We start from the raw sequence: 25,897 nt of genomic DNA on the forward strand, positions 1-25,897 counted from the left end.
GACGTCTGCTGACCGTCTGCATAATAATCGAGTTCTCTCCACCCATGGTTCTATTCTGTTTTTCTTCTGGTGTTTTACTGAATTATCTTTAACAATTTCGCATTCTTTTCGTCGAAATCATGTCCCCGCTTTCGTTTCCTTAGTCGGCAAAAGAAGATAATGTTCACCATGATTGACAACAGAAGGCAGGCCATTAAAGTAATCATGATTGTCCAATTGAGCTCTGAAACTGAAGAAATATAACATGGGTGAGACTAAGCAATGCGCACTTCATATGGAAAAGTTGGTCACTTAGTCGAAGCCTCATGATCAGTAAAAACTTACTGTACGGTTGAGCCGCAAATCATCGCTAAGGCTCTAAAGCGCGTACACCAACGCATGTTTTACACAATTAAAAAATCATGTGGAAACACTGGGTGAAAGGAATGACATTTTCCTTTTTTTACATTTATACGAATTTACATGCGGAATAGGTGTGGAAATCGAATAAAGAGAAAGTAGATACGCCTCTAGTTGGGTCGAGCTTATTAATGAAAAATTAAAACCCATTTGAAGTTAACAGAATATGTGATCCTTTCGACCAGTTTCAATTTTTTGGAGGTGACTGTTCTAAGGCAACGGTCCGAATAAAGCTTAGAAGATCATGTCTTTTACCTGGTTTGATGGGGATGCACAGTTCAGCAGTCAATAGAAGACCAACTACATCTGAGTCTGTAGTCATAACTGGTTCTTTAGCAGCTTTTTTTTACCACGTGCTCCTTCTTGTGGACGATTCGTTGGTGCTTGTTGTTCTTGTTGATAAAGTGATTTCCTCAGTAAACACATTCGCTGTAGTCGAATTAGTGGTTTGAAAAGTGGAAGTGCAGCTGGTAGTCGTAGATTGTAAAGTTGTAGTTGGTGAAGTTGTTGGAGCTTTCGTATCGGTGGTTGTAGGTTTTCGGTTGCACCGGGGATCTTAAGAAGGAAAAAAAATAAAAGATAACCAATATTAGTAACGTGTCGCTGGTGCGATGGACACCATACAAAGTTGGTAAATTACCGGTAAAAGCAAGTCCTGGAAATGTCGACTAATCAATCTGATTCTGCCATACTTCTCACTAACTACAGATTTTTACCTTAAAATGATTAGGTAAAACAACAACATTAGCAACATATGACAATCTGCGGTCTTTCCTTACACTTAGGTACCACGGAAAGCCGTAAAATTCTTGAACAAAAGCTCATCTTTCAAACCAGCAGTCTAAATCCCACAGGTATCAACGAACGCTTTTCATTCTCATTCGCTTTTCATTCGCTTTTCATTCTTTTCTAACCGCCTCCCGGTTTGCTCAATTGGTTAGAGCGCCGGATTGTGATGTGTGGGAGGGAGGTCGAAGGTTCGAGCCCCGGCCGAACCAATACTCATGGTCTTAAAATAAGCGAGGAGAATTTGCTACTTTTCTATAATCAAGAAATGGATAGATATTCTAGTCTTCTCGGATAAGGACGAATAAACCGTAGGCCCCGTCTTCTGCAGGGTTAGGGGTAGGAGACGTTAATTTCCCACGCACGAGATTACTGTGTGGTGAATGTCCTCCCCTGGGTGGGATGGGTGGGTGTTGGCCCTGCAAAGGTCCTATGGGCAGTGGTCAATTAACCTACATATTAACCTACATATTCCACTAATTTATTGGTGTTTTTCTCGTTGCCATGTTCCCACCAATCACGTAGCTCCATTTTCTGCCTTTAAAAGCACACACAACCCTCAATTCCTCTATTCGCTCTGACGAAGGGCTAATGCTCGAAACGTCAGCTTTTATAATTGTAACGGTGGCCAATTTACCATTTCAACTTTGTTGATATATTCAAATTATTTCGTTACTGTTATAGTGTTAATGAACTAGGGTTTAATAAATACGTATGATGCACGATCCTCGCAGTAGAGAGCGCTATTTATGCAATAGCGAAAATCAGACCTGAAAAAAATCAGGCCTGTACGGGATTCGAACCACTGACCTCTGCGATACTAGTGCAGCGCTCTACAATTGAGCTAACAAGCCAAGTGGGAGCAGGCCGCTAAGTGTATTCGTAATAAACCCGTGATGATAAATCAGATACAATGAATATATGAAGTTCATATATTTTGAACTGCGGTATTAGATATCTAATACCGTATTGCATGGTTGGCCAGCAGAAGAGAATACGCCAGAGGAACTCAGATTTTATCGCGCCAAACGTGAAGAATTTACAGTGGAGGATTGTTGCTTGTTGCGTGGTACAAGAGTAGTGATACCCTCTAGATATCGAAGTGCTGTCTGATAAACATCTTAACCACCCAGGAATGGTGCGAATGAAGTCTTTGGCACGATTGCATGTCTGGTGGCCAAACCTGGACAGCGACATCGAACAGACCGTGAGAGATTGCACTGATTGTCAAGCCAACCGTTTTAGAGTGCCTTTTAAGGTGGTCAACCCAGGGATCTGGCCTACCCCCCGTGGCAGCGTTTACATGTGGATTTTGCTGGACCATTCAATGGAGGAATGTTTCCTATAGTGGTTGATGCCAAGTCTAAGTGGATGGAAGTGATTCAAATACCCTCCACCAGTGCCTGCGCCACAATTGGAGCTCTGCGCAGCTTGTTTGCTACGCATGGCTTGCCGGAGGAGATAGTGGCCGACAATGGTCCACAGTTTGTCTTAAGAGAAATGAAAGATTTCTTAACTTCCAATGGTGTTCGCCTTTGTTTGTCGTCACCATATCATCCTGCATCCAATGGTGACGCTGAACGTGCAGTTCGGACATTTAAGGAAGCCATGAGAGTCATGAAGAATGAACCGGGTACCTAAACGCAGAAATTGGCTCGATTCCTTTTGAGCTACCGAACCACGCCCCATACCGCCATTGGGTGTTCACTAGCAGAAATTTTGATGGGTCGCAGATTGAGAACAAGGCATGAGTTGCTTAGACCCAACTTGTCTGCACGGATGGAACAAAAGTCGAGGAGGATAAATCCCATGGTCAGACGCGGTTTTGAGGTTGGTGAACCTGTCATGGTGAAGGATTATCGTGGATCCGCTAGAACTAAGGGGGTTGTCCGGTCACATACCGAGTGCTAGTTGAAAAGATCAGTTGCGAGAACTAGCTGGCTCAAAGGTAGCCGATGTTGAGCCGAATAGCTGTGAATTACCAGAGATCGATTTGCCTGAGAAGGTAAATGCAAGTGTGTCTGTTCCAACTCAAGACCTATTGCCCCCAACAACAGTCTATGCCGAATGAGAAGTCTACCAAGCCCTGGGTTGAAGTGGCATGAAATCTGCTGTGTTGTCCCTGAAATGGCTGGAAAAACCGATTTCTTAACTAGTTCGCAGACTTTCTAAAAGGAAACTCTAGTGAAACATAACGTTACCGGTAGACATTTGCGTGCCCGTGATGTCCTTCTCATCAAAAAAACAACCTTTGGAAAGCGCCCCGATCGCCAAAGCTTCTGTAAAGGCCAAAAAAAAGGGGAAGAACAAGACCGGAAGGAATTTTCTGTTAAAGTCAACACCGCGTACCTAATAACTAAAGAGGAACCTCCTTTTAGTAAATATGAGCCTATTCTAGCACTTCAAAAGAAGAATGGTTTGAAAATTAGCCACACTTACGCCAATGACAAACGTTGCGGCACTCTGATGTCTACAATTGGCACCGTTTTAACAGAAGAACTAGCCAGTGAAGTAAACGGGAAGAAATACTTGAGTGTGATGATTGACGGCGCCACCGACGCTTCAGGAAAGGAAAATGAGACTGTGCATTGTCGACTTGTAAAGGATGGTCAACCCGCAAATCGTTTAATAGGACACAAGGCAGTTGCTCATGGTCATGCGCAAGGTATCTTTTTAGTTTCATGTGAGTTTTTAATTTTGACCTGATTAATAACTCAATTTTTGGGTGACGTACTATTAGTAGGCAGAAAAAAAATTGATCAGTTATTACTTCATGTCATGCGAATCACTGTGGCATTATCATAGAAATAAAAAACTTTGACAGTCCCGCGCGAAGCACTTTCTCATAATGAAATAAATAGTAGTTCGCTTTAGCATGGAGAGATGAAGCTGTAATAGCGTCCATTTGAATGAAGGAAGGTTCACTTGCTTTTTATTTTAAACTAAAAGGTTAGCATATACCACTTTCATTCTTTGTTATATTGTTATCATAAGTTGAAATTGTTATTTTTAGCCATTTTATGGTATTTTGGACACGGTAAATGGTGCCTTCGCTGACGTTGGAATTCAGCAATGGAAGGAAAACCTTGTCGGTATGGGTGCTGATGGAGCATCAGTCAGTAACCTTGGAAAGAAAGGCGGAGTGGTGGCATTGTTACGACGGGACATCCCTCACGTTATCGACTTCCACTGTCTTCCCCATCGGTTAGAGTTGGCACTACTAGAAATGCAAAAGAATTGTGTTTTGGTGAACACGGTGTATGACGTTCTCCAGCTCGTCTGGAAAACTTACCACTACGGCCCCAAGAGCACGCGCGAACTTCAAAGCATTGGAAATGAACTGGGAATTAATGTTTTCAAACCCACCCAGGTCAGCGGAACGAGATAGCTGCCGCACATCAGCAGAGCCCTAAAGGTTTTAATTCAGATATCAAGGGGAGAGAAAAATTTGTCTGCGAAAAAATGAAAACCGTGCAGTTCGCAGCATTTTGTCATTTTCTCGCAGACATGTTTGCTATCATCGAGAAACGTTCACCAGCGTTTACTCCCTGAAAACGCGTCCCGTCCCAAATGCAGCAATATCTCGGCATGCAGCGATTTCTCGGCAACGCTTTCTTGCAGCACTTCTTTCTTTTCTCGGCAACGCTTTCTTGCAGCACTTCTTTCTTTTCTCGGCAGCGATTTCTTGCAGCGATTTCTCGGCATGCTGGAGAAGTCCGAAGATGACCAAGTCCAGTTTCAAGGGACTACGTTAGAAGGCTGCCTTGATGGTGTCCACAAACGAGCGGCAGCCACTCGCACTGGTAGCTTCGAGGCAACAAAAGCTGAAGCCATTGGGCTGTGCTTGAATGCTCTGGAAGACAGGTTCGACAACCTTTTGATTGATCCGAAGTGGAGATGAGCCCCGTCTAACAGTACCACTGCTGTTGTAAGAGACATGCTTGTGTTCAACGTTGACGCTTGGCCCACCAACCCTCAAGATCTTGTTATCTTTGGAAACGAGCATATAGAACGTCTGACTCACTGGTTTGAACCTGCGCTGGCAAATGCTGGATGCCAGGTTGACAAAATTCCTGATGAATGGCTGTCAATAAAAGTGCAGATTAACACCAGTTTTCGGGACAAGGACTATGGAAGCCTGTGGCAGACCTTGTTAACAAAAAAGCCTTATCGCCAGGACTTTCAAAATGTCCTTCACCTTGTCGAGATTCTGTTGGTACTACCGATTTCTGCAGCTTAGTGCGGACGTGCCATCTCCGCACAGAATCGGATAAAGAGTAGTATGCGAGTTAATCTTGGATCAGCAGCACTTGAAGACCTCATCCGCATTGCCGCAGAGGGCCCGACGGTTGCTGACTTTGACCCCGCGCAGACGGGTGACAAGTGGTTCACACGGAATAAGAAAGCAGGAGAACGGCAGCGGAGGCCAGCATTCCAAAGATCTTCAATCCTGAAATAAACTGACCAAGGGACTGGTTAACCCGTTTTGTTTAAGTATGGTATCATTAAGTTCTAGGAAATAAACTACAAGGTCACCAAGAACACTTGTCAATAATTTTAACTGTCATTAACTGAGTATGTTTACTTCAACTTTGATTCCTCAAAGTAAACGAATGCTATGCACGATTCGTCACTCGCTATTCCTTAGTTAAATCAAGAAAAACAGAAGTAGTAAAGTTTGTGAAAATAAGAAAACATGTTGAGACCAAGAACTTATTTGTGTCTTTAATTTAGACAACCGCTGTTTGTGTTTTAAATATTAGAATATTCTTTTGCCATCTCGTTGCCGTTATTTCCAGTGCTTTCATATCATATCATAACGTTGTTGTTATTTCTAGAGATTTAAAACTGGCATAATTGTGAGTTCTCATCAATAGCAATTGAGGGACCAAGGACGTTACGTTTTTTCTAAGTAGTGAACTAAGAGTAGCAAGATAAAGTTTGCGTTCTGTCGCGTCTCCTCTCAATCGAATATCTGCAATAAAATGATACAACTTGTAAATCAAATTAATTATTTCTTGCACGTTTTAACATTGCTTCACTGAATTACCTATAGTAATTAAGTTTAAGTTATGAGAATCATTAGTCGAGAATGAAGTACTCAACGTTGCATTCGGAAGGATACTGAGAACGCTGTCACCATTGCCAAACCTGAAAGAAGGTATGGAAAAATTTCAAAGAATTGAGAGTTATAATGAAATGCAAGTAATATTATCAAGGTGACACTCGTACTTAACAGCTAAGAAAGTAACAAGACAATTTTAGCAAAATAAGACCATCAACGGAAATGAGCTTTATATTCAAAGACCCTTGAGGAGACTGATTGGTAAACTGAAACAACTGACTACACTATATACAGCAGTTCTTTACACAACAACAACAACATAAAGAAAATGGAGACAGAAGGAACGCCATGCTAAGGGCCTATACAGGCCACATACGTTTCAGGAAGAGTGAATTAAATTCGGAAACTGTGGTTTTTGTTGACAAGAATAAATGGGTCGAATGTGAAAAAAAAAAATTAAAATGTTTAAGACAAGAAAAAGGCGTTAAGAAATTGTTGAGGAGAGAAAACAAATGTCTATTATTCCCTGATATAAGTTTTGTATGAGATGTTGTTTTCTCTTTGTATTAGAAAGGCGAACGGGTGAACTTTGGCCTTCCCACTCCACTGCACAGCGGCAGAACGTGGACCCCAATCGGCTATACTTGTGGTTCTTCTTCCTATTTCAGCCATTCTATTCCACCAATACAAGTGGAGTTCAGAAAAGCATGAACAAAGGACTTGTAGCTGACCAGTGCAAGGTAAATTTGCGACACCGTTAGAAACACTTGGGAGAACTGATACTGTAATGTCCAACTGGTTAAACAAAATTGCTGCTGAGAGAAAATCCAAGTTAACATTCAAACTATGGTACTCGCAATGCCGAGTAGATTAACGAGACCCGAGAAAAACTCTTCCCATGAGGGATCGGTTGCATTTTCATCGGTCGCCATGTTTATGGAGGCTTGGCGGGGAGCTTTATGACCATGCCATGAATGCCTGGTGACCATGCCTCCTGGAGTCACGTGAGATTATCGAATGACAATTTATTTTTTATCGAATGAATATATTTTTACCGAATGAAAATATTCCACTGAATGGAAACATGGTTTATCCAATGCAAATTATTTTTAATCAATTAAAAATACTTTTACCGATTGAAAATATTCCACTGAATGGAAACATGTTTTATCGAATGCGAGTTACTTTTTATCCAATGAGAATATTTTTTTTTAACGAATGAATATATATTTTATCGAATGGAAATACTCATTTTATCGCATAAAAATATTTCATCGAGTAAAAATGTATTTTTATGGAATAAAAATACTTTTATCGAATGCAAATATATTTTTATTGAATGGAAATAATTCTTATTGAATTTTCCTACATTTCGGCAACCATACTCTGTTTTGGTTTGTCAAATCTTAATCTTAATCAGCTGTCATGTGACTCGTTCCAGCGCCGCCGCTGACACGTAACGAGGTGTGGTGAGACTGGAGTAAAGGTAGTCGGGATAACTTGTCTGGGTCCAACTTGTAAATTTGTAAAGGATCGAAGCGAAAGATATCCAGTCAATTCGCCACCATAACAAATTTGCCGCCCCAAAATTAGCTACTACTCAATGTCCTATCGCCGCTGGTAGCGATCTGACTCAAACGTCATGAGTAGTCTCTCGTGTGAAACTTACATCAAATGAAAGCAAAGATGCAGTAGTATATTGCGGAAAGGGGAAGGGACTCAGAAGTTGTGTGTAGCGCCTCAACTATGGAATTTGAAACGAAATAAAATATGTTTAAATTAAATCACGAAGATTATAATCAGTTCGAGAGTAGCGGAACCAGAGAGATATCGCCGAGAGATTTTCTTCAAATGATTTTGCCAAGTGATTTTCGCGGATAGTAATGAAATCGTACGGAACTTACATCAAATAAAGCCACATAAAATAGCCGCCAAGCGTGCGTGCTAATTAGCGGTGAAGTAATCCTGAACCATCTGCACTCATATTGCATGAATTCAGATGATCACATAACAATTGAGTTATGGTTGTCTTGGCTGTAATGGCCACTCACGAAAATCTCCTAACATCGACAAAATAAAAACGTGTTTTTATATCAAATTCTGTGTTTTCTCTTGGCTTTAAGGAATGCGTGACAGGTATCGACTTTAAACCAAAAAAAGCTCAATCTCGTAAATTCTAGCGGACTCGTCTATCACAAAGGCGACAGAGAGAGGAGCGTGAGTGGGCTATGAATTCGATAACAAGTAAAAAAGGATTGTTTTTTTTTTATCTTAGATATTGAAAAAGATATTGAGAGAAACACAGCTGGCCTTGTTGTTTACGATCATCTTACGCGTAGAGAGCTTTCCCCCGCACAAATCGTTCCTCGGCGCACACGCGCATCTTCCCGTCTCTTTTCTATGTCCACCAGACACTAATTTACGAATAAGACGATAGTAGCATTTTACAGTTTGATGAGAAATAGGCATTTCGAACATAATCTTTGATCTTGTTAAACTGTTCGCTTACCAGGAGCTCTCCAACTGTCATTTTCCTCCTACAACATCTGCATGCTGATTCATTTTCTATCAATAAAAAATGTGGTTCCGTATCACGATTTATTTTTGACTCAGTAAAGTGCGCATGATTAATATTTCCTTTCGGACCTCGTTTTGTATGACAACCACTGGTTAATTCCACTACCTTCAAATGAATGGTACGCTAACAAGTCTTACCGTTAAATCTTAAGGTAAGTTTATACATTTTTTACACAATTTCGTTTTCAAAAGACGATTTCTTTTGCACCTTTTTCAGCCAAATTAGGTAACATTTAAATAAATAAAGGAAAATAAAAAATAAGAACAAAGTTTATTTCGATCTTGGTTTTGTGAACAGCGAAGGCAATAAAGTTAATTTTTCAAAAGGATTTGGGGGAACAATTTATTAAACAAAATCGTTTGATGCAGTACCTTACAGTGCTAGGATTTGATATTGATATGTGATGCGTAATTGTGCAATTGTTTTGAGACAACTGGTGAGATCGTCTCTTGTATGACTTTTTGTGACAAGTGTTAGTGGCCATGTTTTTACTTGAACATTAAGACGTAAACTCAGAAGGTTTGAATTTTGGCTGTTTATTCGTAATCATTTCTTTAATCTATAATAAACAGAGTCTAAAATGGGGCTAAAATTTGAGGCAATCCATGGATTTGTATACTTTTATTGCGAGCTAATGTAAAATAGTTGGATGAAATATACACATACCGAGAAAGAAAAAAGATCAGAGGGGTAAATGAGGTAAGCCAGTGGCCTATTTCCAAGAAACAAATTGGCTTTTCTTTCTATGTATAAAATATTTGAAAAATATAGAACAATGACTGTTTAATCTCGCGGGAAGAACGCATATGGTGAATAAAAACTGGTGACATCAACATTTCGCTTTTAGAATAACAAACTCATAAACCCTCGAAGTTAACCGCCGTCGTTTTAACCTCAATTTATTGACAGTGGAATCCTCGAGTTTCAATGACTGGCATTCTTAATTTAACAAACATTTATACGTTTTGTCTCGCATTTATACATGATAAGGGCTAGATCCTGTATAGTAAAGCTCTTTGAACGAGTTCAATATTCATTCGCCTCCAAATTTATGAATGTACATGCAGTGAATCTTCCTCGAACTCCTTCTATAATGCATAACTTTCGTGAAGGTGTCAAAGATAGCGGAAGACATTTAAACTATATATGATCGTCCCTTTTGTGTCTTGGTGAATTTGAAACTAAAAATGGTCAGATAGAGGTTTCAAGTGAATCTTATCGCGATATAATTCATTCTACGTTAATTTAAAATTCTGAAGCTTGCCAAAAATATCTAACCAGTACCGGCTTTTGAGCTTGGCAGTTATTTCTGGTTCGATAGTCATTAAGGACAAAACTGCTCATTCCCTATAGGTGAATGACGCCTTGACTACTGCAGCGTAAGAGATAAGTCAAAACTCAGACGGAGCAACTGGAATCACCCAATCGCATAATCTTGATCCTATCTATTCCTATCTGGACCTCATATTTGGCGCTTTCTTTCGTTGAATGTTTCGATAAAAACCGAAAGAAGAGGAGAAATTTTGTATAAATAACGTATTTATTCGAATAGTCAGAAATCCCGAATATATTCCGCCCTGAAATAACTGCATTTTAAAGATGAAATATTAACAAACGCTGCATCATGATGTGGTATTTATCTATTCGAATTATAGTCTCAAAAAGGTTTAATGTTTAAGATCATCGCATTCGAAGCTCAAAGGTATATAATCAAAACCGCCTTCCGGTTAGCTCAATGGATAGAGCGCTGGACTTTTGTGCGGGAGGTCGAGGGTTCAAGCCCCGGCCGGACCAACACTCAAGGTCTTAAAATAATTGAGAAGAATATGGTACCTTTCTATAACTTTAAGTAACGGTTAGATATTCTAAGTCTTCTCGGATAGAGACGAATAAATGGAGGTCCCGTCTCCTACAGGGTTAAGGGTAGGAGACGTTAATTTCCCATCCCCCTGGGGTGGGATGAGTGCGATTTAATGGGTGGACTACTCGCATGGATCGCATATGTTCCGTTCTAGTCCTGCCCTACTGCGGTAATGCTGTGAAATATGGTAAGAAACACGAGAACAATATACGGTTCTTCAGCTTATTGAAGCTTTGGAAATTTGCCCTTTTCGATGACAATGTTTTTCATTTTGAAGTTAGTATACTTCCGTGCTCTTTCACTACACTTCCCTCTAACATTCTCCCAATGCGCAGTTAAATTTCTTTGTGAAAGCGGAGTGCTTAACTAGGGAGTCTCTCTTCATCTCTCCAGTTCCTTGTGTTAACAATTTATTTTCGGACTTTGCGTTCGGGAAGTTTTTCAGCAAGGTTGAAAGTTCTCTTAGCCCATGTTCCACACGGCTTTTTTTTTTTTGGCTTCCAATTGTTTGTTTATCAAGTATACTCCGATTGCGTTTACATCATTTTCCTTTGCCTCATCGCGCGTGTCATGCTAAACTGACTAGTACACATGATGTCCTCGGACGACGCTATTAAAATTTACTTCGAAATACATTTTACCATACCATATTTAGCAAGAAATAAATTTGATTTTAGATAAACGCCGATGGCCAAATTCGGAGTCTTAGCTGAAACTTTTAATAAAACGCTGCTTAGGAACAATGCGACCATACTTAATAAAACTAAAACGTAGACAATGTCTAAACTTTACCAAACTTTGCATTTCCTATGGAGAGATAGATAGATGGATAGATAGATAGATAGATAGATAGGTAGATAGGTAGTTTATTGACTAAAATCATAGCAGCCATAGGCTGAGTCACGTCTAGCTTACAATTATTAATATACATAAATATGTATATATATATACAATAAGGAAACTATAAGGACCCTATAGTATAATATATATTTAAAAATATAAATGCCATCAATTAAATATCTAGATATAAGATATGATTACCAGGAACGTTCAGTTGAACACTACTTTATCGTCAAACGAATCATTATCGTCTTCTCACAATGGACTATTGGTTGCATCTCAACGACAATCGAACGCATTAACTTTCAATTTCATCTTCGAAAAAGGGACTTCGTATACAAGCGACCACTTTCAGAGTCAGTTTAGCGGCTGGATATCTCTCCGTTAGCAGGTACATCTTCGCCAGTGAAGTGACATTTTTTCCATGAGTCGATTAACCCAACCTAACTGTCTCTTCCTTTAGATGAAGTCCTTCTGAGGCGGAAAAAATTAAAAGAAAAATATGACCGAGTTCGTTTATCATAAGCATCTGCTAAATATAAGAAATAGGAACCTTTAGCAGTTAGGACGGCGACACAAAGGAAGACGTCGATTAAAAATGAATTTCTACTTTTAATTAGAATTTCGAAAATGGCTGCAGGTGTTTACTATCTCTTACAGCGCCATATCTCAATTTCAGCATAACGTATGGGGGCAGCGTTGTGTTCCAAATGGAAATTACAATCATTTGTCGTCGCGGTTTCCGTTCGCAGACGACGCAAATTTTGCTAATTTTAGGTTGTTGTTTTGTAAAGGACGGCAAAGAAATGTACAAAGTTTTAAAACACATGTGCTGAGCTATTGTTCTGCCCACGAGATCTTTTATTTTGCCACGTCCTCGTTGCCGTCGTCGTCGTGGTTTGCTTAAGGTCCCTATTAGGTACCTTAAGAAAGCACGACGGCGACTTCAAGGAAGACTTGGATTAAAAAATTAATTTCTACTCTTAGTTAAAATTTCATGAATGGCTGCAGGAGCTTACTCTCTCATACAGCGCCACAGTTCAACTTCAGCATGACGTATAAAGTAGCCGTTGAGTTCCAAATGGAAATTAAAATAGTCTGCCGTCGCGGTTTCGGTTCGCAGACGACGCAAATTTTGGCGATTTTACGTTGTCGTTTTGCATAGGACGGCTAAGAAATGTACAAAGTTTCAAAACGCACGTGCTGAGCTATTGTTCTGCCAATTAGATCTCTTGTTTTTCCACTTCCTCGTTGCCGTCGCCGTCGGGGTTTCTTAAGGTCCCCATTATTCGAATCGAGAGGAGGCGGATGGTGATGTCACTGTAAAATGTTGCGAAGGATTTATATCCCTTGACGGAAGGATTAGCAGAGATCAGATGTGTAAATGTTGAACTACAAGAAATTTTGATCATTTCTAATTAATACTAGTGGGATTATACGTTATTTTAATTTATTGTAAGAGTACATCGTATCCGTTGGTAGGCTACCCAGCTTATTCAAGTTTACGATCCCATAAAAGTAGTTTTACACGGACATGAAGAGTTCACTCGCTCGATACAAAGTTCTTGTCAAGCCAAACAATCCCTTTTCTTTATGATAAGCACTGTTTGAAATAACTTTGCTTTCTTACTGCAGGTCATTCCAACATAAAAATTCACTGTTTTTTTTTTTTAAGTTCGTTGCATTTGCTTGCCACCGAAAAAGTAAGTCATCAAAAGTTTTTAGTAGGTTTGCGAACAACCTCGTCTCTGTTCACTTTAGATGTTGTTTGTTACTGTTAGCGATTTCGATAAAGGCTCAAGCAAAAAAGTTAAAAAAAAACAAAAGGCTAGAGGAAATAAGTTACTGAGTAATCGACAGACGAAACTATAACCACATGTATTCACTAGGATACAAACGTTTGGGGATAAATGAAAGAGAACATTTTTAATGAAATTATATACCTTGTAGCGGGAATTTTGCGCAAAATCGCCAAATTTGTGACCCCCTTTTCCCTTTTTCCTTTCACAACTGCCTGAACGGGTAAATTTAGATACAATAGCTTAGTAATACCCTGGTTCGACCTATTACCTTAGTATACTACCTTCTTCTAAGAAAAGAACTTGTTTTAAATAAACAATCCCATCTACAGGTCATTCCAAACTTCCACGTAACAAATTTGTCTACATGTCATGCTGATGGGTTACTTTTGGCTTCAAGGAGCTTTGACGTGTTTAGTACTATTGACTGTTACCGGCGCTTTGTGGAATCTTCCATTTGTCAGAGCTGAAACGTGCAATCCCAGTATAAAAAGTAAGTAGTTAACCGTCTTTGTCAAAGAACAAGTAGATGCGAATGCTTTCCTTGTATGTATATGTATGAGTATGTATGTGTGCAGGAAGTGTAAAATGGCTACCATACAAACAGCTCTAAAAAAGAGGACGCGGAGGATGCTGATATCTTCTTCAAAATGTTTCGCATGTCTAGAGAAGAAAGGAAGAAGATAAAGACTCAAATGATTCAGTGTTTGTATACAACGTTTCGGGCTTCGGCCTTCTTCAAGAGGAGAATTCATATTAGAAATAAACAATAAAAAGCTTAATTAAAACGGGATCTAGAGTATATGAACTGCACTCACTTTCCATCATAAGATAGATTTATCTTTCGCATCGCTAGATCGGCTAGAAAAAGATTGCGTATTATTAATCTTTCTATTATTATCATTTATTATCAATTTCTCTAGCCCAGCAGGACCCGTTGTGGACATCTCGTCAAGTCGAGAAAGAATCAAAAGACCCGTTTTTGCTTCCACAAATTATAGGGGTAATTTTAAAAAGGAAAGTAAAATAGCTGCTACCTAAATAACAAAAAATGTATTGTTCCTTTAATGTGAAATAAACAAGCATCGCGCATCACCTTTTTGATGAGAAAAAAAAAGGTACATTTTCTTAATGCATGTTTTCAAATTCAGACGTTTTTGAAAATGGGTGTGTATCTATTTATTATAGTAGAATACATGTGTATAGTATACAAAGACATGTCTATAAGATAAATTTATTTATAATTTTTATCTTCGTTAGATAGGCTAGAGGGAGAGAAAAATGTATTATGGTTTTTTTATTATTATTTATCATCAATCTTTCTAACACAGTTAGACCCGTTGTCAGCATCTCTTCAAGTTCAGGAAACATCTGCTTACCCATTGGTGACAACATAACCCTGACTTGTACAGCACAGCCCAGAAAGACAGACGAAGTATATCTGGATAGATGGGTCGATTATATCGAGTGGTACGATCCACAGGGTAGACGCGTTGGAGCTAAATGTGAACAGCCCTCAGACGTACATGCTCATAAACGTAAATTAAGCTGCCCATTGTTGCTTAAAAGTTTGACAGTTGACCAATTTGCCAGCTACACATGCCAAGCTGGAAATGGTTACGTAAAACACTGCACAAGGAAATCAATAACGATAGGTGAGCAGCCTTATCATACCTCTACATAATATATGACATCCTGCGATCTATAAGGCGAAGGTGGTTGTCGCGCTCCCGCACTTCCTCAACCTTCTCTTCATGAAATTCCCCATAAAGTGTAGTCCGCTTTAATACGATTCTTCCGGATGTCAAAAAAGGCTTAGCCCCCGACATCCAAAGGAACGGCCGCAAACGAGACTACTCATAGCGTCACATGCATCCAAATATATCATTTTTATATCAATTTGCAGATGCCTATATACCTGAGATCGTTAAAGGTCTAACGAACCAAAGTGTATCGATCGGTTCTGTTGCTACTTTTAGATGCACTGCACTCCGTAGAGTACAAATAACGCCTAAGACGAATGCAAATATCACGCGGTATTTGTACTCTAGAGAACCGGTTGGACAGGTTTTCACGCATCACGCAAGCGACCAATATGCGACTTTGCTAATACTAGGATCAGAATGAATTGCGGGATTGGCCGAGCCAGTACCAGGTCGCTCAAGGGGCATGTTGCTTCGCACGGCCTATGTCTTAGTTGCTGCAGTATAAGATGTAGAGTCCAAAAGCGTCACAAATTCCTTTAGATTTGTCTGTTTGCAAACCTTTTGACTTTTTATGGTAGGTCGAGGTGATCATTTATCTATGTGGAAAGGTGAAAATGACCGTAGACATCCTGAAAGGGACAAAATTTTGACCGAAACCTTTTGCTTGTAACGAGTGGGCTCATGCTGTCCCTAAAAACTTCTTACACCTTCCCTTCGTTCAAGACATCTTCAGTTTCTTTTACAGTTGCGGTATATAATCCCGCCTATTCTTTTTCCTTTGTCCGATTTTTAATGGAAATCAATTGATATCTTTACTCCCAAGTTTTTCCCCAGGAGAAAACATTTTAGAGCAAATCCGTGCAAAAATCAAACATTACATGGCAAACTTTTAAAAACTAAAATTCGCTGTTCTTTCGCATACGGGTAGCCTTTTGAAAGTATACAAATGCTGTGCAGTTTTTTCCATGAAAAAAATTATTTGCTTTCGAAAAAACGAAAACCTTTCGTTTTCAGTCCTGAGATCGATTTCGCGACACCGAACAGGTTTAAAATAGGTCACGATTCACTCGAATTGCGTATCAAAAAAACTGCGTTAGTAAAAGCTGTCATAGTTCCAAGTTGTTGTACAACTTGTCATAGTCTAAACACCGTGATTTCGTAAAGATTAGATTAATTCCAGTATTCAAGAGAAGTCTAAAGCTTATGAATCTCCCGTGTTGCTTAAAACGGTAGGTGAAAAACAACGATCATTTTGAGCATGTGCCTTTTTCTCACAATTTGCTAAGATTGCGTATGATTATACTAGAGTTGATGATCTTTCAGAATGTGCAAAGCTTAGCTTGGGGAAATGAATTTGTTTTTTTTTAACAATTTTTTGAAAATTAATCGTGAAGAAAGCCATAAAATCACGCAATCCTGTTGGGTACATGTGACCATCAAGAAATTGATATAATAAAAATTGACACAACTTCGATGCATATAGCAAGGTAAATATAATAACCCTAACGCAAATATTATATTTTTAGCTGTTCATATGAGTCCAGAGTTTTTCTGTTTTGCCGTTTTCTCCATTCGGCGGTCTCCGTAAGTTTGACATCTGTACCGTCTCTTTCTGTCGCGGCTCGATCAAAACGGTTGCTCCTGAAAACGTCTAAACTTTGCAATTTGTGTTCCTTGTGTGCTTGATACGACGTGTTGGTGTTCTTTGGGAGAAAATTGATTAAAACACTGATCGAGCCGTCTATTCAAACTTATGTTCAGAGTTTTGTGCCACCGATCCTTCTTATCAACTATCATGTCTGACAGATTTACATAGAGGCCGAACGAGCTTGCCTGACAGTTGAATTTGTTCATGGAGTGGTGGGGGGGGGGGGGGGAGAGGGAAAGTATACGGTCTCTCTCTATAATGCGTTACTTTGGGGTAGCAGATTTCTCTTTACATCGCTAATAAACTATTTTACCAATAATTTATCTTCCTTGTTCCCCTCAATTTTATGTAATTAAATTAACCTCATTAGTGTATGTTTCTTTCTCACTTGAACTAAATAAAAATTCAAAATTGAAGAAAAAACATACTTTGCGTGTTCCTCCTCTTGGGGAAATGATGGAGGTTTTTGCTCTGTCGGGAGTATAGTTCTTGTTCGCAAATTTAGCATATTTTATTGTCGCGCTATGCAAATAACGTAGGGTAGTTCAGTCAATTGAAAACCATCGAGACCTCTTTTCTGTTTTGAACTGATTTGATTGAAAACTTCGCAACAACGATCGCCAGAAACAAAAGAAGAGAGACATATGGCAAAAAGAACCACTCTTGGCCACTGAGAATACCTTATCCACCCTATGTACCAATTACTGTCACGAACTCTTGCTCAGCCTGATAGTTTTATGTTGCTTTGCAAGCAAGGCGTAAAGTCTCAAAACGGTTCACGGTAAACTGCATGGGAACACATGCTTGAACTAGTTGGCTTTATTGTCAGACCTTTTATGGCTTCCTTCAGAATTTTAAGAAAGATTTGTATTTACAGTATAAAGAGTACAAATGTGAATTGTGAGCTACGAAGAATTCGTTGAAAACTAAACCGGTTTTGATCGTAGCTGTAGCGGCGGGCTTTTCTGTTCATGATAAACCTCACGATTGAAATTAACCAAACGGTAAAATGAAGACCTTGGAAAATTCGAGAATATCGCATCCAAGTTGGCGTCAGTATATTTGCATTGTTCTTTACACTTTTTTAGTTGCCCATGATTTCTAAAACAAAAACAATATTGTTTTTGTTAATGGTCACGCATACACAACATGGCGTGACTTAAGGTGTTTCGTTGACGATTTTCAACAAATTCTTAAAAATCCCACATTCATTTCCCCAAAGTAAACTTTACATATTTTGAAAGATCGTTAACTCGGGTATTTAATCTTACGAAATTCAAAACAAGGGCACAAGCTCAAAATTATAGTTATTTCTCGCCTACCGTTTTCCGTAGCACTAGAGAGCCATAACATATTTACTTCTCTTAAATACTCAGATAAATCTAATGCTTATGAAATCGTGGTGTTTAGACCATGGTAAGTTATACATCAAATTGGAACTATGACAGCTTTTTCTGGCGAAGTAGTTTTGACAAGCGAGTTAAGTGAATCATGACTAGTAATAATTTCCCCCCTGTTTGCACGTGATGGGATCGCCAAATTGTGCCTAAGTTGAAAACGGCTTCCATTGTTTTTCTCAGGAATTAACAGATAATTCAAGGAACAAAACTGCACGGAATTCATATACTTACTAAAGGGTACATATATGCAAAAGTCGAGTGAATTTGATTTTTTTCAGCTTTGCTGAAGATTTGCGATTTTATTTGATTCTTGCAAGGATCTGCTCATAAGATGTCAATATGCAGATTTATCGGGATCACCAAACAATCGATCGGGTACTACCAAAGCGAAGGAACATGAACTCGTGACAATACAAACTGTATAATATATCCTCTAGGCCGAAATTTTTAATAAATTGCAGGGTAAATTACCAAGCAATATCCCTTTTGTTCGAAAAAGTGCTAAAACAGACTGATAAGAAGCAGAAACGAAAGCATTGATTGCATTTACGAGACCCGGACGACAATTTCACCGTCGTTGTTTATATAACTTCATGGCCTTGAAATCACGTAGCGTCGTATCTAAAGAAAAATCTTCGAACGAACAATACCTTAAGAACGTATGGACAAAAAAAAAACAACAACAACAACAACAAAAAAATACCAGTCCAAATAATAGCTAAAATAACGCAAAGCTTCACTTGAAGTCAGCAGGATCTGTTTACATTTTCCGGCCGTAGTAGTCCTTGCGCTCTCGAGAATTGCATTTTTGGTTACTCCAGCGCTAATTCCTTCGCTGTTCATCTTAAATATCAATTATTCGTAGAATTTGTAGTTTTCATCTATGCTCCAAAAGGTCTACCTTAATCAGGATGGAACAGAATTTTGAACACAATGCTACACGATTTTATGGCCAGGAAGTTATGCAAACCGTGACGTTGAATTTATCGCTCGGGTCTTATAAATGCAAGAAATGCGTTCGTTTTCGCTTCTGATCGGTATGTTTTAGCAATTTTTTTAATAAGGGATATTTCTTGGTTATATTTCCTTGCATTTTATAATTTTGGTTTAGGGATATGTTGTACAGTTTCTATCCTCATGAGTTTATATTCCCTCGATTTGATAGCACCCGATTGTCTGGTAATCCCGACAAATCGGCATATTGACATCTTAAATGTTTATTCCTGGGGAAAACCCTGGCAGTAAAGCTATCAATTGACTTCCATTGAAAGTCGGACAAAGAAAAAAGAAAAGGCGGGATTATCTATCGCAACTGTAATGGAAATTGAAGATGTCAAGAACGAAACGTTGCTGCGAAATGTAATAAATAACAGATCATTTTCTTCAATTTACGTAACTGCAGGATATCTTCGGTTAGCATATTCTCCTCGGCCCATCATAGAGCGAAAGAAGGTTGCAAACATAAGATTCTTTAACATTTTGGAAGCATTGTGAGACTTTACAACAAAAAGTATTGAACAACAACAAACATATGAAACATATGTGTGAACTGCGGTTATGAGACGTATATGAGCACGATCCTTCGCAGTAAAGCACTATTTGAGCAATAGTGAAAAAGTATTGAGGCTATGTGATAAGGAATGGAACGCAAGGGGTAAGAATTTATTACGGACTTCATCACGAACCCAAGCATCGGAAGAAAAAGGTTTTCGTTAAAAGTTTTTACCTTTCGGGATGTCCACGGTTATTTTCACGTTCCCCCAGATAAACGACCACCTCGACCCGTCATGAAAAGCAAAAAGAGTTACAAACAGACAAATCTGAAGGAATTTGCGAAGCTTTTGAACTCCGCATCTCATACAACAACAACAAAGATATGGACGGATGAAGAAACATGACATGCCCTTTGAGCGACCTGGTACTACTTACAACTCGCAAAAATACTCCGCGATACTACACTACAAAATATGATAAGATACATATACTTTACAAATTTTACACACAAACCACAGAGCAAGAGTCATTCCAGACAGATCAACGAATCGCAACCAGTTGTTGATTACAGGAGTAGAAATGGAAAATTATGGGAAATATCAGTGCAGTGCAAATAATAGCTTCTAAGGAAGCCAATCAGGAGTGGCTTTCTTAAACATAGGTTAGATATTTTTTATAAAAGGAAAAAAATAAGGATCTTAAAGACGGTTACTGCAAGGACTTGACTTCTAGAGACAAATCGCGAGGGCCTCATCTTCTTTCTTCCTCAAGAACTCTTTTTGGTATAAATATATAAAAATCTGGAATGACTTGCCAAGTGACATAGTTAGGGCCTCATCTTTCTTTCTTCCTCAAGAACTCTTTTTGGTATAAATATATAAAAATCTGGAATGACTTGCCAAGTGACATAGTTAGCTCTAGCTCTGCTAGTAAGTTTAAAAAAAAACTGAAAGAACACATTTTTAAATAATATCAATAATATTGCACCAATATCCATTTATCAATTAACTTGTTTTTTCAATAATTTTTACCTTTACATTTTAGTTTTATTTTTATTGCATATTGCTTTTATTCTGGGGGCTGCCGTCAATGAGAATTTAGTTTCTCTCTGGCTTGACCCTTTTTGCCTTTTTGCATCTCGATGTTATTTCTATTGTTATCTGTCTGTATTATTATTATTATTATTATTATTATTATTATCTTATTATTTAGGCAAATGAAGTTATTATAAATAAATAAATAAATAAATTCTGCTTCATCGTCTTTTTCTTATTCACCTTAATTTCTATCATTAGAGTATTACTATTATCAACTAGTGCTTCGTTGTTATCTTGCAGTGCCCCAAAAACCTGAGATTATCGAAGGTCCAGAGAACCAAAGTGTCTCGATCGGTTCCAATGCTATCTTTAGCTGCACTGCTAGGGGCTGCCCGAGGCCAACAATCCTTTGGATAAAGGACAATGCTTTGTATCCTTTACAGTCCAATTTCAGAGCAAGTGTTATTCAAGACAACCAACCGAATTATGGCAGCCACCTTTTCATAACAGGAGTAAATATGGAAGATTATGGAAAATATCAGTGCATTGCAAATAATAGCTTTGGAAAAAGCCAACCAGGAGTGGCTTTCTTAAAGAAAGGTCAGATATTTTTTGATAAAAGAAAAAAAGTAAGGATCCTAAAGACGGTTAATGCAAGGACTTGAACTCTAGAGAAAAATCGTGAGGGCCTCGGATTTTAAAACCCTGTTTCATCTTCTTTCTTCTGCTTCTTCGTCTTTTTCTTTTTCACTTTGATTTTTATCATTAGGGTATTACTACTATTAACTAATGCTTCGTTGTTATCTTGCAGTGCCCCAGAAACCTGAGATTATTGAAGGTCCAGAGAACAAAAGTGTCTCGATCGGTTCCAATGTTACCTTTAGCTGCACTGCTAGGGGCTTCCCGAGGCCAACGATCCATTGGGTAAAGGACAATGCTTCATATCCTTTACAGTCCAACTCCAGAGCAAGTGTTATTCAAGACAACCGACCGAATTGTAGCAGCCACCTTTTCATAACAGGAGTAAATATGGAAGATTATGGAAAATATCAGTGCATTGCATATAATAGCTTTGGAAAAAGCCAACCAGGAGTGGCTTTCTTAAAGAAAGGTCAGATATTTTTTGATAAAAGAAAAAAAGTAAGGATCCTAAAGACGGTTAATGCAAGGACTTGAACTCTATAGAAAAATCGTGAGGGCCTTGGATTTTAAAATCCTGTTTCATCTTCTTTCTTCTGCCTCTTCGTCTTTTTCTTTTTCATCTTAATTTTTATCATTAGGGTATTACTACTATTAACTAATGCTTTGTTGTTATCTTGCAGTGCCCCAAAAACCTGAGATTATTGAAGGTCCAGAGAACAAAAGTGTCTCGATCGGTTCCAATGTTACCTTTAGCTGCACTGCTAGGGGCTTCCCGAGGCCAACGATCCATTGGATAAAGGACAATGCTTCATATCCTTTACAGTCCAACTCCAGAGCAAGTGTTATTCAAGACAACCGACCGAATTGTAGCAGCCACCTTTTCATAACAGGAGTAAATATGGAAGATTATGGAAAATATCAGTGCATTGCATATAATAGCTTTGGAAAAAGCCAACCAGGAGTGGCTTTCTTAAAGAAAGGTCAGATATTTTTTAATAAAAGAAAAAAAGTAAGGATCTTAAAGACGGTTAATGCAAGGACTTGAACACTAGAGAAAAATCGAGAGGGCCTCGGATTTTAAAATCCTATTTCATCTTATTTTTTCTGCTTCTTCGTCTTTTTCTTTTTCATCTTAATTTTTATCATTAGGGTATTACTATTATTAACTAATGCTTCGTTGTTATCTTGCAGTGCCCCAAAAACCTGAGATTATTAAAGGTCCAGAGAACAAAAGTGTCTCGATCGGTTCCAATGCTACCTTTAGCTGCACTGCTAGGGGCTTCCCGAGGCCAACGATTCATTGGGTAAAGGACAATGCTTCATATCCTTTACAGTCCAACTCCAGAGCAAGCGTTATTCAAGACAACCAACCGAATTGTAGCAGCCACCTTTTCATAACAGGAGTAAATATGGAAGATTATGGAAAATATCAGTGCATTGCATATAATAGCTTTGGAAAAAGCCAACCAGGAGTGGCTTTCTTAAAGAAAGGTCAGATATTTTTTAATAAAAGAAAAAAAGTAAGGATCTTAAAGACGGTTAATGCAAGGACTTGAACACTAGAGAAAAATCGAGAGGGCCTCGGATTTTAAAATCCTATTTCATCTTATTTTTTCTGCTTCTTCGTCTTTTTCTTTTTCATCTTAATTTTTATCATTAGGGTATTACTATTATTAACTAATGCTTCGTTGTTATCTTGCAGTGCCCCAAAAACCTGAGATTATTAAAGGTCCAGAGAACAAAAGTGTCTCGATCGGTTCCAATGCTACCTTTAGCTGCACTGCTAGGGGCTTCCCGAGGCCAACGATTCATTGGGTAAAGGACAATGCTTCATATCCTTTACAGTCCAACTCCAGAGCAAGCGTTATTCAAGACAACCAACCGAATTGTAGCAGCCACCTTTTCATAACAGGAGTAAATATAGAAGATTATGGAAAATATCAGTGCATTGCATATAATAGCTTTGGAAAAAGCCAACCAGGAGTGGCTTTCTTAAAGAAAGGTCAGATATTTTTTGATAAAAGAAAAAAGGTAAGGATCTTAAAGACGGTTAATGCAAGGACTTGAACTCTATAGAAAAATCGTGAGGGCCTTGGATTTTAAAATCCTGTTTCATCTTCTTTCTTCTGCCTCTTCGTCTTTTTCTTTTTCATCTTAATTTTTATCATTAGGGTATTACTACTATTAACTAATGCTTTGTTGTTATCTTGCAGTGCCCCAAAAACCTGAGATTATTGAAGGTCCAGAGAACAAAAGTGTCCCGATCGGTTCCAATGCTACCTTTAGCTGCACTGCTAGGGGCTTCCCGAGGCCAACGATCCATTGGATAAAGGACAATGCTTCATATCCTTTACAGTCCAACTCCAGAGCAAGTGTTATTCAAGACAACCGAAGAAGTCGCAGCCAGCTTTTCGTAATGGGAGTAGAGATGGAAGATTATGGCAAATATCAGTGCATTGCCAATAACAGCGTTGGGAAAAGTCAATCAGGAGTAGCTGTTTTAAGTAAAGGTGAGATAGTTTTGGAACAAGAGGCAAAAATATAGATCTCAACAACAGGTAATTCAAGGAATTGCCTTTTGGACCAAAATCTCAAAGGTTCAGAATTAAAATGCCTCCATATCCTCTGCACTTTTTCCCTATTCTTCTGCTTTGTCTTCGTCTTCTTTTTCAGTCTTTTTCAATTCATAATTCTGACTTATTACACTATGCCGTTACCACTTTACCATTATTATCATTGTTACATTATTTTTGTTGTTGTTATTATCAGTACTGTTCTTATTTCCGTGCTTAAAATCTAAGACCATAGACTCGAGGGGAATTTGTATTTTTTTCATACTTCATCCACAGCAGCACTTATTCCTCCAGCCTCCAAGAATGGAAAGCCAGAAAATTCAGCATCTCAAACTACTACAATCGCTGTACCATGCGCTTTGGTAGCTGCACTTATTTGTGTGGTCATTGGGTTTGTGTGGATTCGGCGTAGAAATCGTGATAAAAAGGTAAATAATACGATACGCGACATCCCCGTCCATATCATAATGAAACAAAAAGAGTTCGATAATAATAACAATAATAATAATAATAATAATAGTGAATAATAACAATAATTAAATTTCCAAAGTTTTTCTAGACTCTGTATCTCGCCTTACAAAATAACAATGATCGATGACAAACGACAGAACGTAGCCTCAGTGGAAACTGGTTCATAGCTGGTTAATCCTAACATTCCTTCGTATAACTTATGCAGAAGGATTCGGGGGCTTGCTCGCCCCATTTTTACTGAGTTTATGGTGCAGCTCAATTCGAAAAAGGACTCGGTTTATTTCTTACTCACATACCTTCAAATTTTCAAATTTTAGGGTCATCGTAACGAAAGATCTATATCATAATTGCCTTTTGCCTTTAATTAAATGACAGGGCAGAAAACGTGCGACAATGGCGTATTTAGAAAAAGACAAGCACTTGCTAAACGGGATACAGGAAGCGCTTATAATGAGGGCCAACTCACAAGTTAATTTGTCAAATCATTAACATGTCCCTGGGAAAGGCTTGCTGAGCCTCATCACTACGCAACAAAAGCATCATTAATCGCTACGAAAATCATCAATCACTACAAGAGGATGGGCCATTATTGCGACAAACAAAAGAAACATAATTGTTTCATGTTGATGTTTTATGTCCTTTTCAATAAAATAGATAAAATGTTTTGTACGTGAATTGCACTGCCGTTTGTGACTTCTCAATTTTTTTTCAATTCTTGTTGAATTTTGATCAAATACATAAGTTAAGTTAAAAAGCATAAGTTAAATTTTCTGAAACTGAACCCATCAACGTTTTTCTTTGGTGTCCAAATGCGATGAGTTTTGATCTTTTATCTTAGTAACACAACCTTTCCGGCTTTGTTTGAACGGGTTCAAACAAAGCCGTCGCTGAAAGCTGTTGAGGCGCTCTACCGAGTCCTAAATATCTTTAAGAGGCTAGAAACCAAAGTTTCGGGCCAAGATTTGACGGTATGGGTTGATGGTTACCGAAATACTCCAAGAAGTGTTAGTGTCAAAAGCTGTTATTCAAGCTCATTACGGAATCGCGCCCATTGAAAATCGTCGCCCGGGAAAAGGGGGGGTATCCATGCTTTGCAGGCGGAATGTCGTTGCAAAAGCTCACCGCCAGCTTCGGTCTCTTAAGATCTGAATTGACAAATTCCATAAAGGGAGTTGTAAAATTTCGCTTTGCGTCCGTTCAGAGACAACGGAGACTCCAATTGAAGCAATTAGTATTGTTTGAAGGTGATGAAACGAAGTGTTGTCATAGTGAAGCTGAGTTGGAACTGAGCGTGTACATACTTGGAGCAGAAATTTACAACGTATACTTAGGCTTTTCGAAAAGTAAATAGACTTTCCCGAGGTGTTAAGTGAAACTGACAGCAATAACGGGCTAAAAAGGAATATTTCTGTAACGTTATGGCGAAATTGGTGGTCGAACCTCGTAAATCTGCCGCATTTCCGTCTTAACGTATTTATTCGTCTATGAGCCGAACTCAACTATAAGCCGAGACCCTAAAGATCAAGAGAACCTCTTTAATGGAGAGCTCAAGACGTCAGCGAAACGCACAACGATGGGCCGTTACACTCCGAAATATC

General features: G+C 38.6%; 1 protein-coding gene, 1 long non-coding RNA gene and 1 pseudogene across 3 annotated transcripts in view; 2 read left to right on the forward strand and 1 right to left on the reverse strand.

Moving 5' to 3' along the window:
* Window positions 1-105: 105 nt before the first annotated feature.
* The window catches only part of LOC148740922 (uncharacterized), a 178,860-nt gene continuing 153,068 nt past the window's right edge, over window positions 106-25,897 (reverse strand). The window contains exon 2 of the long non-coding RNA XR_015999205.1: window positions 106-229. This is a non-coding gene — a long non-coding RNA (uncharacterized LOC148740922). The remainder of the gene's footprint in view (window positions 230-25,897) is intronic.
* On the forward strand, window positions 4,889-5,676 carry LOC148740923 (uncharacterized; annotated as a pseudogene).
* LOC148740924 (roundabout homolog 1-like) lies at window positions 8,847-24,974 on the forward strand. Of its 2 annotated transcripts, none has more exons than XM_088754348.1 (11): window positions 8,847-8,979; window positions 13,661-13,821; window positions 14,660-14,983; window positions 20,914-21,213; window positions 21,425-21,724; window positions 21,936-22,235; window positions 22,447-22,746; window positions 22,958-23,257; window positions 23,469-23,765; window positions 24,105-24,256; window positions 24,675-24,974. In XM_088754348.1, the coding sequence occupies exons 2-11, from the start codon at window positions 13,701-13,703 to the stop codon at window positions 24,786-24,788; spliced, it is 2,508 nt and encodes an 835-aa protein (XP_088610474.1). In that variant the 5' UTR covers window positions 8,847-8,979; window positions 13,661-13,700; the 3' UTR covers window positions 24,789-24,974. The 2 variants fall into 2 exon arrangements, with proteins under 2 accessions (XP_088610474.1, XP_088610477.1); XM_088754351.1 differs by having other exon boundaries at window positions 24,108-24,256.

Source organism: Stylophora pistillata, chromosome 1 (assembly GCF_964205215.1).
Source record: "Stylophora pistillata chromosome 1, jaStyPist1.2, whole genome shotgun sequence".
Lineage (NCBI taxonomy): Eukaryota > Metazoa > Cnidaria > Anthozoa > Scleractinia > Pocilloporidae > Stylophora > Stylophora pistillata.

Excerpts from the sequence above, each read along its gene's own strand:
- LOC148740924 (XM_088754348.1), top strand. The coding sequence starts at position 13,701 with ATGCTGATGGGTTACTTTTGGCTTCAAGGAGCTTTGACGTGTTTAGTA. Across the intron at positions 14,984-20,913 it reads AAGGAAATCAATAACGATAG|TGCCCCAAAAACCTGAGATT; the intron begins GTGAGCAGCCTT and ends GTTATCTTGCAG. Across the intron at positions 23,258-23,468 it reads AGTGGCTTTCTTAAAGAAAG|TGCCCCAAAAACCTGAGATT; the intron begins GTCAGATATTTT and ends GTTATCTTGCAG.